Source organism: Ciconia boyciana, chromosome 2 (genome assembly GCF_034638445.1).
Source record: "Ciconia boyciana chromosome 2, ASM3463844v1, whole genome shotgun sequence".
Lineage (NCBI taxonomy): Eukaryota > Metazoa > Chordata > Aves > Ciconiiformes > Ciconiidae > Ciconia > Ciconia boyciana.
In genome coordinates this window covers 162,770,714-162,785,518 of record NC_132935.1, presented here as the reverse complement: position 1 = coordinate 162,785,518, position 14,805 = coordinate 162,770,714, and the positions used below count along the sequence as shown (strand labels likewise).

At 41.8% G+C, this 14,805-nt stretch overlaps 1 protein-coding gene across 6 annotated transcripts in view; it reads left to right on the top strand.

Moving 5' to 3' along the window:
* The first annotated feature begins 584 nt into the window (after positions 1-584).
* The window catches only part of GORASP1 (golgi reassembly stacking protein 1), a 28,936-nt gene continuing 14,715 nt past the window's right edge, over positions 585-14,805 (top strand). Inside the window, exons 1-10 of one of the 6 annotated variants that reach the window (XM_072854784.1) lie at positions 585-776; positions 3,248-3,328; positions 4,377-4,580; positions 5,270-5,356; positions 5,716-5,846; positions 6,408-6,549; positions 7,192-7,336; positions 7,697-7,852; positions 9,353-9,410; positions 10,025-10,673. In XM_072854784.1, coding sequence (XP_072710885.1) covers positions 714-776; positions 3,248-3,328; positions 4,377-4,580; positions 5,270-5,356; positions 5,716-5,846; positions 6,408-6,549; positions 7,192-7,336; positions 7,697-7,852; positions 9,353-9,410; positions 10,025-10,040 — 1,083 coding nt within the window. In that variant the 5' untranslated portion in view covers positions 585-713 and the 3' untranslated portion in view covers positions 10,041-10,673. Of the gene's footprint in view, positions 777-1,790; positions 1,912-3,247; positions 3,460-4,376; positions 4,581-5,269; positions 5,357-5,715; positions 5,847-6,407; positions 6,550-7,191; positions 7,337-7,696; positions 7,853-8,557; positions 10,680-14,805 lie in introns of those variants that run through there. The other 5 variants (XM_072854783.1, XR_012041281.1, XM_072854779.1 and 2 more) reach the window with 5 other exon arrangements.

Genomic DNA, 14,805 nt, shown 5'->3' with positions numbered 1-14,805 from the left:
GCGGAAAAAAAAAAAGACTTTATAACTGAAAGTCTGTTTCTGCCAAAAAAAAGGCTCCGAGACCCAAACCGCCATCCGGCTGCACGCCGGCTGCTAGAGGGGCTGCCCCGGCTCGGCAGGGAGCATCCCGATCCTCATTCCACACGGAAGCAGCTCGGGGCACTCCGAGCACCGGGGGAGGCCGAGGGGAGAGCGAGGGCCCACCGCCTGCCTGCCTTCCCTCCCCGCGAGCGGCGCCTGGGTCTCTGCCTCCCTCCGAGGGGCCGGGGTGGGGAGCCGCAGCCCGGCTCGGGGCTGTGACAGACCCTCTGCGGGCCAGCCAAGCCCTGACCAGGCTCAGCGACCCCCGCACCCCCCCGCTTCTCCTCAGCGCTGCCCCCGGCCGCCGCTCGGCCCTTTCCCGCCCAGAGACCGGTAGCAGCCCCCGCCGCTCGCGCCCCGCCCTCCCGCAGCAACGCCTCGCTTCCCCCGCCCCCTCCCCGGTCGCTAAGGGCGTCAGGCGTCACGCGCTCCGCCAGCCCGGCAGGGAGTGGAGTAGAGCGCAACGCCTGCTCCCCTCCGCCGTGTGCGGGCGCTGCGCTCGGCGCTCGCTTGCTCAGGCCTGCGACGCCCTCAGCTGGGGGAGCGGCGGGAGGGCGATGCTCGTTGCTGTTGCCGCAGCCGCCGCCGCCTGAGTGTCCCGTCCCGTCCCGTCCCGTCCCGCGGCGGTGGGCATGGGGCTGGGCTCCAGCTCCGAGGTTCCTGACGGCGGCGCCGAGGGCTTCCACGTACACGGGGTGAGGCGACCGCCGCGGGGGCGGTTTCGCGGGAGGGCCGTGAGGGGCGCTGGGGGGGGCGAGGGGGTGTGTGGCGGGGCGCGGGGTCCCGCTTCCTCCCTCTGCTGTGGTGGCTCAGGCAGGCCGAGCCCGCCACGGGAGAGGGCGCTGGGCTCGGGGCGGCAGGCCTGTTGGCCTCGGGCTCGCTGGCACCCACTTTTTGGCCCCTTCCAGGGAACTGCCACGGCGGCAGGGGAGGAGCGGCCGCACCGCTCCCGGTAGGCAGCGGGTACCCGCCCGGCGCGGCCTCATAGCCGTTCCGGCAGCTTCACCGGGCTCGGAGCCTTGACCTGCGATGTCTTGGCTGCCGGAGAGCCGAGGGGAGCTTTTTGTGCTTCCTTCGAGGAATTTGAAAGAGTTGAAGAGTAGCATAGCCCTCACTCCCTCCTCGCCTGCAAATTCCCTTGACTTGAATATTTGACTGATTTCTCTGCGGATCTTTATAGCATCTTGGCTGGGGGTTAATTACTGCTCTAGCCAGTGTTTTCCTGAGGGGCTATGTCTCACGGTGCTCTATCTAGATGCAAATTTGTTGTAACTTCTCTGTCTGGCAAATTGTCTGCACGCACATTGGTTTAAATGCATGTCTTGGAGTTTAAAGCTAGGTAGAGGTATTGCTGGTAACAGTTGTTGCATAAGTTATTTCATTTCGTTGGTGGTCTTACTCCCAGAAATAAGAGTGGAAATGTTGTTGCCCCAAGCTGCTTTCCACTTCATCAGCAGTTTGTGTTTCTCAGCATCACAAGATGTGTTTAGGGTACCAGTGTTGTTATTTAATCTGCTTTTGTCAGTCTCCTTAACTGAGTTAATTCCATCAGAAATGACTGTTGGTCACGAAACGCCACCTCCTTTTATGCTAAGTGCAGGATACCACTCAGTTGTCTGTACTGGAGGATGATTTTGGTGACCTCCAGTATGCAGGAGACAGTTATTTTTATTTTTTTTTTTCTCCAGGGAATTCATGTGACTTCTGATACAGTGTCATTTTGAAAACCAAATACTGCAGGATTTTTTGCAACTTGCAGCTTCGTGTGGGAAACTGTATGGCTTTTAGACATCTGAACAACAATGTCATGAGCTCCTTAATAACTTCCATGTACTTCTTTTTGTGTGCATTTTCATCCTTGAAGTTGTGTTACGTGATAGTTTTGTTGTAAGCCTTCTTGCACGTTATTTAAAATTGGGATGTAGGGTAAACTTTTTAACCTTCAGCTTGGTTCAGTATATGCTGGCTGTTTGCTTTTGATGCAGTTTAGGGTTGTGATGAAATTCAGTGAAAGTTCAACTTCCTACTCCGGTTGTGGTTACAGTGGTCAGTCTTGACTGTTTAATAATAAAACAGGATTTTTTTTTTGCTTTAAAAGCTTTTGCTGAAGTAACTATGCTATTACTTATGTATATTTTATAATTTGCATAGACATAAAAAATAACTTGCCAGCAAAAGCCCCAATATTGATACAACTTTAAAAAAAAAAAAAAGTAGCAGTTTGGTAACACAGGCCAAATTAAGATGTAGCCATTTTAACTTTGCAAGCAACGAACTTCTTAGTTTGGATGATGCATGGGTTGTAACTTAGCACTTAAATTGTGGGGTGGCTTTCAGGGGCCAAATATATTGGGGGTTAAGGGCTGTATTGCTGAGTTCACAAACAGTAAAGTTACAAGCAGTGTGAACTGTTAGGATGCTTGCAATGGTTCCCTTAATACCATGTTGCTTTGTTAGTATACTTTGAAGTGGGTATACTCTCATATGCTCTGCATATATCGAGTTCTGTGTAATTTTTGATGGGTTTCATCCTGGTGTGAATGCATTCTAATAGCTATTCTCTATATTTCTTTATTACAACTGTTTACGATAACTTGGTTATAATGAAATTGAGATGTTGTAACTCTTATTTTTTTATGAATCTTTTGTAAGTGACGGCAGTCTTCTTGACCAGTACTTGTGGTTAGCCAACCATGCGTTTGTAGCATACTCTCTTAAGTGTTCCTGTTCTAATGTACTGTAAATTGTGGGAACCTAACTGTAAGTTGTGTTTATGTATAAAATGGCTGTGATGTAACTGGGGACTCTCAATGTGCTCAGGCTATTAGTAGCATGGAAGAAAATCCTGAAGCAGCACTTTGAAAACTAAGCCCTTCTCCAAAGTCCTCCATATTTAATAATGCCATGCTGTGCACTTTGCATCACAATACTTGTGTCTTGTATGGGGTTTGAAACCTGTTTTTTTACAGCTTAATTAGGACACCAGTTGTTCATAGTTCTGTAAAAATAAGTTCACAATTGTGGACTGCTTCCCGAGCTCTGTCATTTGGCCCCTCAGCTCTGATTCAACTCAAAAGTAAATATTGAATCAAGTGTAAAGATTAACACTGTTCCTTAGTGTAACTAGAGATCAATGTATAGTAAAAATAAAATGTATGTTTTGCAGGTTCAGGAAAATTCCCCAGCTCAACAGGGAGGACTGGAACCTTTCTTTGACTTCATCATTGCGATAGGACACACTAGGCTTGTAAGCCTCAAATTGATTTTATTTTTTCCCCCTGTATGAAATATGGGTATTGTAATCATGAAAGGTACAAGCCAAAGCTGTCACAGTAAAGAAAGCTTTTCGTATTGGACATTGTATATGGCATTAACAAGGTAAAGTAAAACTTGGTGTTCAAAGTCTCCTCTCTGGCTGGATCCAAATTTGAGGAAAGTCTTATTTATGCCTTTAGTTGCCTTAACTTCTTAACAGATTAACACAATGTTTATTATATTACTCATTCATGCATATTTTCTGCCACAAGGTGAATATTGAACTGTTGAGTGATTAGTAAGAGCTCAACATTTGTTTAAACAAACTTGTTTCAACATTTCATAAAACATGAAAAAGAATCATGGCCTGTCTGCTTATACTTAAGACTGGGAACAAAGTTCCTGTATGGTGAGTTATGAAAGAAGAGTTGAGTTTTGGTTTGGTGGTTTTTTTGGTTTAAAAGGCTCACAGCTTTGGCTGTATGCTTCATCCTAGCTACCAACAAGCTGAATTCGTGAAGTTTGTCTTGCTTTCATTAGTGGAGGTGTCTTTCTGGAAATGATTGTTCTAATGGTAGATTTTGGTGGAAGATCAATCTTTTAACATGACAGAAATAATGATAGTTCTCTAAGCTGCTCCCAAATAGTCTGTCCTTTCACAGTCAATTTGCAATGACTTTGCACGGTTATTGAGTAAGGACTGGGATCAGAGGTATGAAGTAAAATGGTGCTGCTTATTGTTACAACTATATAGTTGAGATGTAGTATTGCTGCTGTTATTTAATAGCACTTATGAAGAACAGGAAAGTAGGTGATGAAACTGAATAATAGTAATTACTTATATAAAGGGACGTGAGCTGACAGTACTGACTTCTTTCTAATAAAAGAGAATTGAACTGCTGGGACGGATCATGAGACACAAAGCCTAAACTTTGACAGTTTTGGTTCTTTGTATTCAAATTCTGCCACAGGCATGATGTCTATGTTACAGGTGCAACTAAATATAATGTTAATCATATATCTCTTTCTGTGCTCTGCAGAATAGAGAAAACAATATGTTGAAAGATCTGCTGAAGGCAAATGCTGAAAAAGCGGTGAAGCTGGAGGTGTATAATATCAAAACAATGAAAATAAGAGAGGTGGAGGTGGTCCCCAGTAACATGTGGGGAGGACAAGGTCTTCTTGGAGCCAGCGTGAGGTTCTGCAGTTTCCAGGGAGCCAATGAACACGTGTGGCACGTTTTGGTGAGACAGAATTCTTTGGTGGCTCACTAGCATTCATATAACCTTGTTTTAAAGTGTAATGTTTAGATAGTAACTTGTATGTAGTAGAAGTACAATGCTGAAATTGCACAGAAGAAGGGAACACAGTCTTGTAAGTTTGTCTGAGCTATTTGAATATGGACAACTAGCGGGTGGCTGTTGGTGTTGCCTGTCACTGTGAAGAAAAATAACTCCATCCCAACCAGGCCAAATAGTTTGTGATGGGGAGAAGGTCTTTTTGTCTTATGTTAAAGAATCAATGGCAAAAGCAAAAAAGATTCTGGCTCAATAGGTGTCTCTGTGTTGGCTGAACTTCATCACAGTAATATTAATGTTACAGAAAGCACCAAAAAAATATTTTAAAATTAAGAGGGAGAGCTGAAAGAGTAGAACAGAATAGGAAAGACTGTTATGTTTCTGGGTGTTTAAATACATGCAACTTGTCAACATCTTCAGAGTATCTCACTTTGAAATTGGTAGTATCTTGGTCTTTCTTATTCAGTATGTTTTACAAGATGTCACACCTAGATGTAGACTGTTTAAGGACTTCTTTTTTGTCCCATAAATAAAATGTTCTTTCCTTCTGTTGCTTTTGGAGTTAGATTTCCTTTCTGATCTTGGGGTAGTTTATCCTGCTGCAAGTGCAGATGACGCCTGTCATTCTTTCACAGGATGTTGAACCTGCATCTCCTGCAGCTCTAGCTGGTCTCCAGCCGTACACCGACTACATTGTTGGATCCGATCAGATCCTTCAGGAGGTAGGGCGCATGTTCCTTCAAGTAGTGATTGTCTTCATGCCTGCCAAGCATATGTTGTATGGTTTGTTTTTTCTATAAATGTAATTGCATGTACATCAAATGCATGGGGATAGTTTTTTGGGATTTTGGGAGGTTGATGTTTGACAGATGCCTTATGGTTGAGGTAAACATTGTCTTTTTTTTAATCTGACAATATAAAAAGTAGCCCCTAACGATCAAACTACACTAGTGAGTTTTAGTCTGTCTTTGGGTTTTTAATATCTCATGTTGAAGTAGATAACTGTGTAAAATGCTAACTTGCTTCCAGCTCCTTGTCTTACACATTTGAGTTTAATAACTACTACTTTTTTTTTTCTTAGTCGGAGGATTTCTTTTCACTGATTGAATCCCATGAGGGGAAGCCACTGAAGCTGATGGTTTATAACACTGAAGCAGATTCCATTCGAGAGGTAGTTGTGACTCCCAATGGAGCTTGGGGTGGAGAAGGAAGGTACTGATCTCCAGACAGTCACTGGCTGATGACAGGTTATATACTCACTGTAAATGAGCTTCTGTTAAGAGTATTATTATTATTGATTACAGCTTGTTGTTTTCAAGTTAAGCCTTGTTTTCTTACACTTGTCACAAAAAACTGTTAATCTTTCCATAAAAAAAATAGGTTAGAACTAGGGATTAGGCATGTTCTGGATCTAATCCTGTTTGAGTTGAAACCAATGGCAAAACCTGTGTTGACTTCCCCTCAGCAGATTCACTAGCTATGTTCTCACAGTCAAACATTCAGTTAAAGCAAGAACAAAATCCAAATCGGGTCAGACTATATATTTTGTAAAGGTATAAAAATAATGAGCTGAAAGCTAACCTATGTATATGTGAATGTCAGTTGCAGAGTGCTGCTTGAGTACTATAAGTGAAATGATTTTTGCAGGTAGGTGTTTCATGCTATAGATTGAAGACTCAAGCTCTTCTTGTTTTAAAGAGTCAGAATTTAAAACACTGACTAGCTTTGTTAAGAACACCTTTTTTCAAGTCTTGTTTTACTTTTCTTGTACAGTTTAGGATGTGGTATTGGATATGGCTATTTGCACAGAATTCCAACACAGTCTGTGGTATTGAAGAAAAAGCCAGAAAGCAAACCACCTTCACCCCTACCAGAAGCTGGAACTCCTGTACCATCTACTAATGGTTACACAGAGGTATGTAAGAAATCGGTTATGTTCTCTGGAGTTTCAAAATTTTCTACTTGTTGGGACATTCATAATACAGTATATTTGAGTAAAGCATACAATTTTGCGTGAACAAAATGGAGTTAGGTGAAGGGAAGGTGAGAGCTGATGATGCTGAACAGATGACAGGAAGGGTAGCATGAGCGAGAAACTCTGTTTGCTGAGCTGTACTCATTATTTTCTCAAACTTTCAGCTGGTATTCTTCCATATTCTTCATTGTATTTGGATGTAATTACATATATTACAATTACTCTTTCACCAGTGCTGGCTGATACAAATTTTTGCCAGATACTTTCTTCCTGTTTTGAAGACTTGCATACTACAGCTGTAGCAGTCAATGAAAACAACATTAGAAGAATACCTTTCTCACTAGGAAAAAAAATACACCTACCAGAATTAAGCACGGACTGTTCTTCTAAGAGCGTACTGGCTTTAAAAGGCTCCATTAGAACATGTCCTAATCAGTGGCTTGACTATCAGTTGTGGCATCATAGGTTCTCTCTGAATTGGTGTACTTGGAGACCGAGGCAGAATGCTTTCATAGGAAGGTCATCTTCAGGTGAAGCTTTCGATATAAAAAGATGCTTTTCCTTTTTACTGTGTTATTCCAGACTCCATTATTGGCACCTACTTCTCAGAATGACAACTCTGAAATAGTTATGAACTTGGATCATTCCACAGATGAAGAAACGAGTGGTTATTCTCCAGAAAGCTCACTTTCTCCTCCTCCCCCTCTCCAGAGAGTTATGGATCCAGGTATATTTTCTTAGGTGCTTTTTTCAGCAATTCTTTAGAGGACATCTAAGGTAACTAGTAAGGTCTTAAACAAGTTTGAGACTTAAATGCAGAATTATGAGCACTGGTAGTTGTTTTACCTTAAAGTTTTTGACTTCACTGGATTTCAGAGCTGTAGAATTTGGGTACTGTGAGCCTGACTGAGGTTAACATTCTGTAGAAGTCTTTCCACTGATGTCAGCTAACTTTTAGGTTACATTTATCTGCATTTAATGGGGAGGGGAATTCACTGACTTCAGTCTGGATATAAACATGTCTTTTTGAATCTAAAATTTTGTGGTTTATCTAAAACAGTACTGTAATATTTGCTTTTTCCTTCAGGATTTCTAGATATGTCTGGTATTTCGTTTCCTGAACTCACTAACTTAACAAAAGTGTCCAACATGTCTTCATCTGCCTCCTTCAACGTGCCAGCAGCAGATGCTTTAGTAGGCACTGAAAAGTTAATGTCGAACAATGACGCTTCTGCTTATTTTGGTAAGTGTATTCACAATTTCCTTTAGGCCTCTGACCTAATTTCTGGAATGGCACCAGCTCATGCCTGCTCAACAGTATCATGCTTTTTGGAAATAAGCCAATTTTAAGAAGAATCAGAACAGGAATTGGCTAAGATGAGATGGAAAAAGTGGCAGAAATCAGGTGTAGAGGTGGATAAACACAAATAGGCTTTTTTATAAGATCATAGAATGTGTGTCTTTTTCTTTAAATGAAAACCTTGATGATCCAAATTAAACTGACCTTAAAAGTAGGTATTTCTAAAATCAGTGTAAATGAATTTTTGTACTACAGGCTTGTCTTCACAGTTGTACAGGGAAAACAAAATTGCAGTCATCTTAATAGTGACTTTTCTATTTAAAAAAAATAGATCTTCATATTATGGATGCCTTTCCCTTTTAAAAAGTGGGGTGACTTAATAATTGTAACACAAAATAAAACATCTCTAGCATAAGAATACAGCAGACCAAATGGTTCGTGGTCTCTTAAACCTGCTTACACTATCATATTTTCTGGATTTGGGGAGAACTGAGTAAGCGCAGCCCACGTATTTAACAGTTGTGAATCTGGTTATGTGCCTGTATGAGGGGTCTCATTCAAGCTGACTTTCTAGACATATGGTAACCAGAGGCACTGTCTGTTAGCCTGACAGTTTTTGTTTTTTTACAAACTATTTCCATTTCTCAGAAAATGCCACAGCTTTGGACCCTGAAGATGTAACCATGTATTCTGAAGGCTCAGTCAATCAGCCTGAGTTGGACAACCTACAGCCTTCAATTCCATCTTTACCTTCTTTTGCTCTTCCTAATGAAATTTCTTCAAAAACAACACTAGGAACTGATCCTGATAACCAGGAAACAAAGCTGCTCTTAAACAGTATTGAGAGCTCATTAACCACTACTCCGGTGAAACCAGATGCTGAAGCAGCATGTGAACAGAAAGAAGAAGCAGCTGCACAAGATCATGAGTGAAGGGGATGCTGCTTTTGTTTACAGACTGCCATATGCTGTAATACTACAGCTTGGAATATTTTTCTGATCTCAAAAGAATTACAGTTGTTCTATTTTGTTAGTGTAGACAATATTCTAAAAGAAATCATATGAAATACATATTGTCTTCTCCAATCATTGTTTAATGGATCGATCTGTGTTCAAACTTTGAATGCTGTCCAAAATCACCAAATTAATGCAGAAACAGGTTCGAGGCTTGCAAAATGTCCAGTTCCTGAGCTCACATTTGCCTGCAAATGCTCCTGAATGTATTTATGAAGGTACTTTGCCTGAACAGTGACACTTGATGATTTTCTTGGTATGATTGATAGCATTAAAAAAACACAAACAAACAACTATTTATGGAAAGCTTTTCTAATGGTACACCTCAATTTGAGAGTTCTTGTGACTTTCAAGGCATTTCCTACTTGTTCTAGAGTTTCCCTTCTCTGTAGCAGTTATTCACGTTCCTTCTCTACAACTACTTTTACAGGAAAGGAGGTACCATATGGTTTGAAGTTGCAGCATATAGATAGGACAAAATCGTGTGGGTGAGTCCTGTCATTCACTTCAGCTCTTCAATGAATCATGTGGTCATCTCCCAGTTAAAAAAAAAAAGGGGGGGAATGATGATGGTTATTTGAAACAAACTGAAGTCAAAGACTATTTTAAGTCAAGCCCATGTGTTTTCAGGGGAGTTGAATATGTCTTCATTTCTGTAGTGACAGAGAAATAGCTTTTCTTTAGTTGTGTTTTTCTATTTACCCATTTCTATTTTTATACAAGTCATTAAGTTTAAGACACGGGGATGGAACACATTAGTGCAGCAGCATCTATTGCTTTTTGTAGCTTCTTTGTTTTGGTTGCACTTATCTTCAAATAGCTTCTGAATGTAATAGTAAACACAAAAGAAACATGGGTGTGTTTATACCCCTCAGGGCAGTGGTTTATCATGGAATTTTAAAGCTGCTGATTGGGAATAACTTCTCTATAGCTGGTACAGTTAGTGTGGTGAAAATCCTTCATAAATTAAGAGAAGGGGGTACAAGATTAGGTGTGTGTTTAAGCTATAAACTAGAGTGTACTTATTTAGCACAGTATTGTCTAATTTCCTTTTCTCTGCCCTGTCTCCTGATGTTTCTATGTTGTGCCCTATGGAGGTCAGTAAGCGAAATGACTGACTGGGCTGAAATCTAGTAACAATACAGGATGGGGACTCGGGGTCACATGGATTTGCCTGTGACAGCTCAGCTTCAGCAGAAGTGTGCAGATGAAGTTGCAACACCAAGAGAGGTATTCAGATGAGTACACCCTTACATAAAATCTGTCCATTATATTCCTTCATCTGTTAAATACCGTTTTCACATAAAATACAATAGCTCTGAACAGGATGGTCAAAATACCGTCTGCTTTAAAAATAAATGCATTAGGCCCTCACTGCAGGTAGTAGAATTAACAGATTTGAAATTTAGTCTGCTAAATGGTCTGTTAATAATGAACAGATTTTTTTTTTCCTATATTGCTAAAATAAATTTACTCTTTTCTTTCCCCGACTGACTGTTACAAGGGTGAACAGCCAAACACTAAAAATAAATGTGATTTAAGATACTGGTGAGTTTGTTTGGTCTCAGAGCCTGATGACTGAAGACATCTCTGATCTATTTGGTTTTTTGTTGTTTATTTAGGACTGTTTCTAGTCTTACACCTTTGTCAAAACTGTAGTAGCTCATTTAAGTGATGCTGTACCATAAGCACCCTTTAGAAATTTAAGAGCAGGGAATGTCAAAACTCCTACTAAATTTCAAGTGTCACAGTAATAAATGGCTTAACACAGAGGGCAGTCTGTGTCCAGCCTACTTGATGTTAACTGGCTCTTGGAAGGGGAGGTGGTTTGTATTTATGAAGACTCGATTCTTTTTTCACAACATCCAAATGAACAGTGGTCTAACATACCCAATTAGAAAACCAAATAGAGAGTTAAACCTCTAGCAGTAGTATGTTGTAGTCTCCTAACCTATAACTCTTCACCTCATTTAGCACTTAAATGATAAGAGTTTAACCTCATCAAATTTGTTTTCTCTTGACAATTTGGAGACTGCCTTTTGAGATGCCTGAAGCTACCTCCCTGCTGAAAGAAAGAGAAGTAGAAAGTACTCTTTCACTTGTGGGTGCAGAAGAAAACAAGCTATTAGAATTTCTTAGTTTCAAAATAAAACCTAAAAAGAGTGGTAGAAGCTCCTGAGAGTGGCTGGATTCAGAGAGAATCCAATTCTCTTGGAAACACAGGTCTCCTGCCTTGCCTTTGTGCAAGTGTAGACAGTGGGAGAGCCATCCCCTCCAATACAGACTATGTGCTGTAGACCAAGCTGGAGCATTTGTGATTACCTCATTGCTGCAGCCACCTTAATTTGAGGAAAATTCAGGAAGGGAATGACCAGGTACGTACTACTGTTGAAATAAATGTACCTCAAAAGGCCTGTGAGGATAGGCCAGTTCTGAAATAAAAAAAGGTAACAGTTCATGTTGGTCTGAAACAAGTAGAATGGCTGGGGAAGATTTGCTGTCTTTGAGTGAAATGGCTTGAAGTGCCTGCTTTGGTATTTGGGACTTGAAACAAAAGCTTAAAAACACCCCAACAATGAATCACATGCTGTCCCAAACAGCTACTGTTTCCAGGTAAGTAGGAGAGCTGTATATTACCTTGTTTGCTTCTGTAAGTGTTGAGGGCATCTATAAACCTGACAGTGATATTTCTTTTTCAGACAGAGGAGGGATTATCTCAGTAGTATCACAAGGAGGGCAAAAGAAAGGGAGGAGGATGTCACCTTAGAGTGCTTTGTACTAACTTTAGAGCTTGGATGCAGTGCGATGTGTAGCTTGACACTGCGCAGTGGTTTGGTATGGCCAGATGCAATAGGATAAGCTTCCACACCTGAGATACTCTCTAATATTAATAGTCAAGCCTGAGGCCATGAGTCTGGCAGACATTAAATCCAAGTATTTAAATCCATTAAATCCAGCTCAAGTCTTTCACCAAGGATTAGGCAAAGCTCATCTCCACTGAGCCATGCCTCTGCTAACCCTAATGAGCCAGAGCACCTGGGTGCTGGTGGTTAAACACAGGATGGGTGCTCAGAGCAGCTGTGGGACCTCCATCCACCCAGGTACTCACACCTCTACTCAACAAAGGCCAGAGCAACTTGATCAAGCCTTGCCCCAAGCAAGGCTAACATCAGCAGGCTGGGCCAAGCCCTCCCTTCTGAAGTAAATTACTTGATTCAGGGGAACTTCAGATACCATAACTCCATACTAGGAATGATCCTAACCCCCAAAACTCATAAGGAAATAACCATCCTAGAGATAAACATGCAAATCTCATTGTTAACAACAATATGGGTGCTAAACTAATTCCAGCTGAACCTGAATTTGTGAATGAATGCGTTTAGGGTCTGAGGTGAACAACTAGCGGCAAGAACTGTTGAAATACTAAATTCAGGCAGAGCTGACTTTGTTTTCTCTCTTGAACTTTTCACAGCAGGCTTGCCAATTTACTGAATCTGCACAAATCTGCTGCTGTACTACTCTAGGCTACGTTTAGAAGCTGCTCATCCAAATTGCCATACTTGCCTGAATTCCTTATAGCTGTAACAGAGAAACACTGCAGGAAGACAGGCTGCAACACTGAGTAGAGATCACACCACTCACATGTGTACTGAGGGGCTTGAATTATGCATTTCCAGCTGCCTGGGGGTTCAGAATTTAATCTCACCTAGCACTAAGGCTTACAGCAGTAAGGAGACTACTCCAGCACCCCTGTGCTCCTGCACCATGAATTTAGCAGAAATGGAAAGCAGCAGAGAGAAGCCTCCCAGGGAGAAGCCTTTAATTCAGAGTTCTCCTCAGCATCCTTACTCTTCTCCAACTTCCCCCACAACTGGGCAAATATTTTCACCTCCAAGCAATTATGAAAGAATTAGGCACCACTGCCTCTGGCTGTTAAGTGAAAGCAGCTATAGGTTACTCACTGCATTTGACTGTGCTAATCTGTTATTTCCTGGGCACTGCCACTACTGTCTGCACATCCTCCCTCTTTGCTTTTCCCTTAAGCAAACACTAATTTGCATTGGTTCTCCTGTAACAGCAATTTCAAAGCAATTGTTTGGTTTAAGTTACATTTCTAAGCTACAAAAAAAAAATTAAGCATTCACAGTCCCATGAAAAAGATGGCTACAGCACTGTCACAATATCCTCAGAAACAGATGGGGTGTGCCCCTGTCCAGTCTCTAATCAGCACCTCCAGTCTGCATGATGTTTGTACAAAGTGGCTTTTTCTGTTTGTGTCTAAAAGGATTCAAGTGCTTACAGAGAAACGTCCACCACATAGTACAGGAAACTATTTCAGTCAATCCCTTTCCTGATATTTAAGTGTGCATGGGCTTTTAACAGTTTTTATTTAGCTGGGTGGTAACTCCACCTGGCTCCATTCAGGAGCCATCAGCACATCTACAAGTGTAAGATCATGTGCTTAAAGATGGATGCTAAATGTCAAGTTCAAGAAATTTCTAGGGATAAAGTCTGAAGCAAATGGGACCTCTGTGAAAGAAAAAGTAATACCTCGGTATAACATACTGGCCAAAATTTGGAGTACTGTAACCGGATTCATACCATTAACAGTCACTCTATGCCTTCACCTTTAGCAAACGCATTCTCTCCCCCTCTCTGGCACCTCCACACTAATTCACCTCAGCAAACTGACCTCTGCAACTTCCCTCTCTCCCCTGAGTCAGCAACTCTCAGATCTACATGTTGAATAGATGCCCACACTTCAGCTTGCATGATCTGAGCCATGGGACAGCTGTTCTCTGAGCAGCTCTCCACGCTGCTCTGCTCAAGACTGACCGAGAGGTACACTGTCAGTCCCCTGGTTGCCCCTCTCCCATGGAATATGGGCAATCGAACTAATAAATCCCAAGTCACTCTTTTTCCCCACTACTTCTGGCAATGAGGTAGAACTACATTATTATCTTCTGCCTATGGCTTATTTTGAGCATTTTTTTTTTTTTCTTTTAGTGTTTCTAAAAGTTTATGCTAAATCCTTCAAGTAGTTCTCTTCCTAAAATGTTACTTGTACTTCAGTTGCAACTACTGAGCCTAGCTCTCCTGTTCTCGGCACTACCCCACCTGAAGAGAAAAAAAACAAACAAACCTACCCATCATAGATAAATTAAATGTTGTTCCAGGAGACAGGTTACACTACTAAATAATAAATTTACAATTCCTTTCCAATATGAACTTGGAAATTAAAGAAACTTCTACACATCAATGGCCTTTCCTATGGTTCTGGCAAACTGGAACTCTATCTCTGTTCATAATGCCCCAATGAGCCGCGACTCCCATGTTAACTCCTTAACACTGTGCAGGAGCCTCTCCTGTTCTCGCCTTCAGGACTCTTACAGACAGCACAGTTCCAGAAAAGGTGACAGAAATCAAAAGGGAGCAGCAAAAAAACTCCTCTCACTTGGCACTCCATCTAAGACGGATGCTGGGAGTCTCTGGGAACACATTCGGTCACTGAATTACTGTGTCCTCTCCGAGAGCAGCCCAGTTGACAGTCCCCACAGTAAAGGCTTTGAGTATTCTGTACTGGCATTTTCATCATCAGCAAGCCCTGGCTTCCCATGTGTCCCTCACAGGGCTATAACCTTTCCACATCCAGAAAACTTGGTGTCAACTGGCACGAGTCACTTGTAGCAGGGCTCTATTTTCTTATGTACTACATTGGTGTTAGCACAAAAGATTCTCATAGTACAAAAGCGCGCGCTGCCCATGCGAACAGCATTACTCGAGCACATTCTCCACCTCAACAGTATGTCAGAGCTTGTATTTGAAGGCTTGCACGCCTGCTAAATTCTTATATCCAACCATATTATAAGATCAACTTTAAGG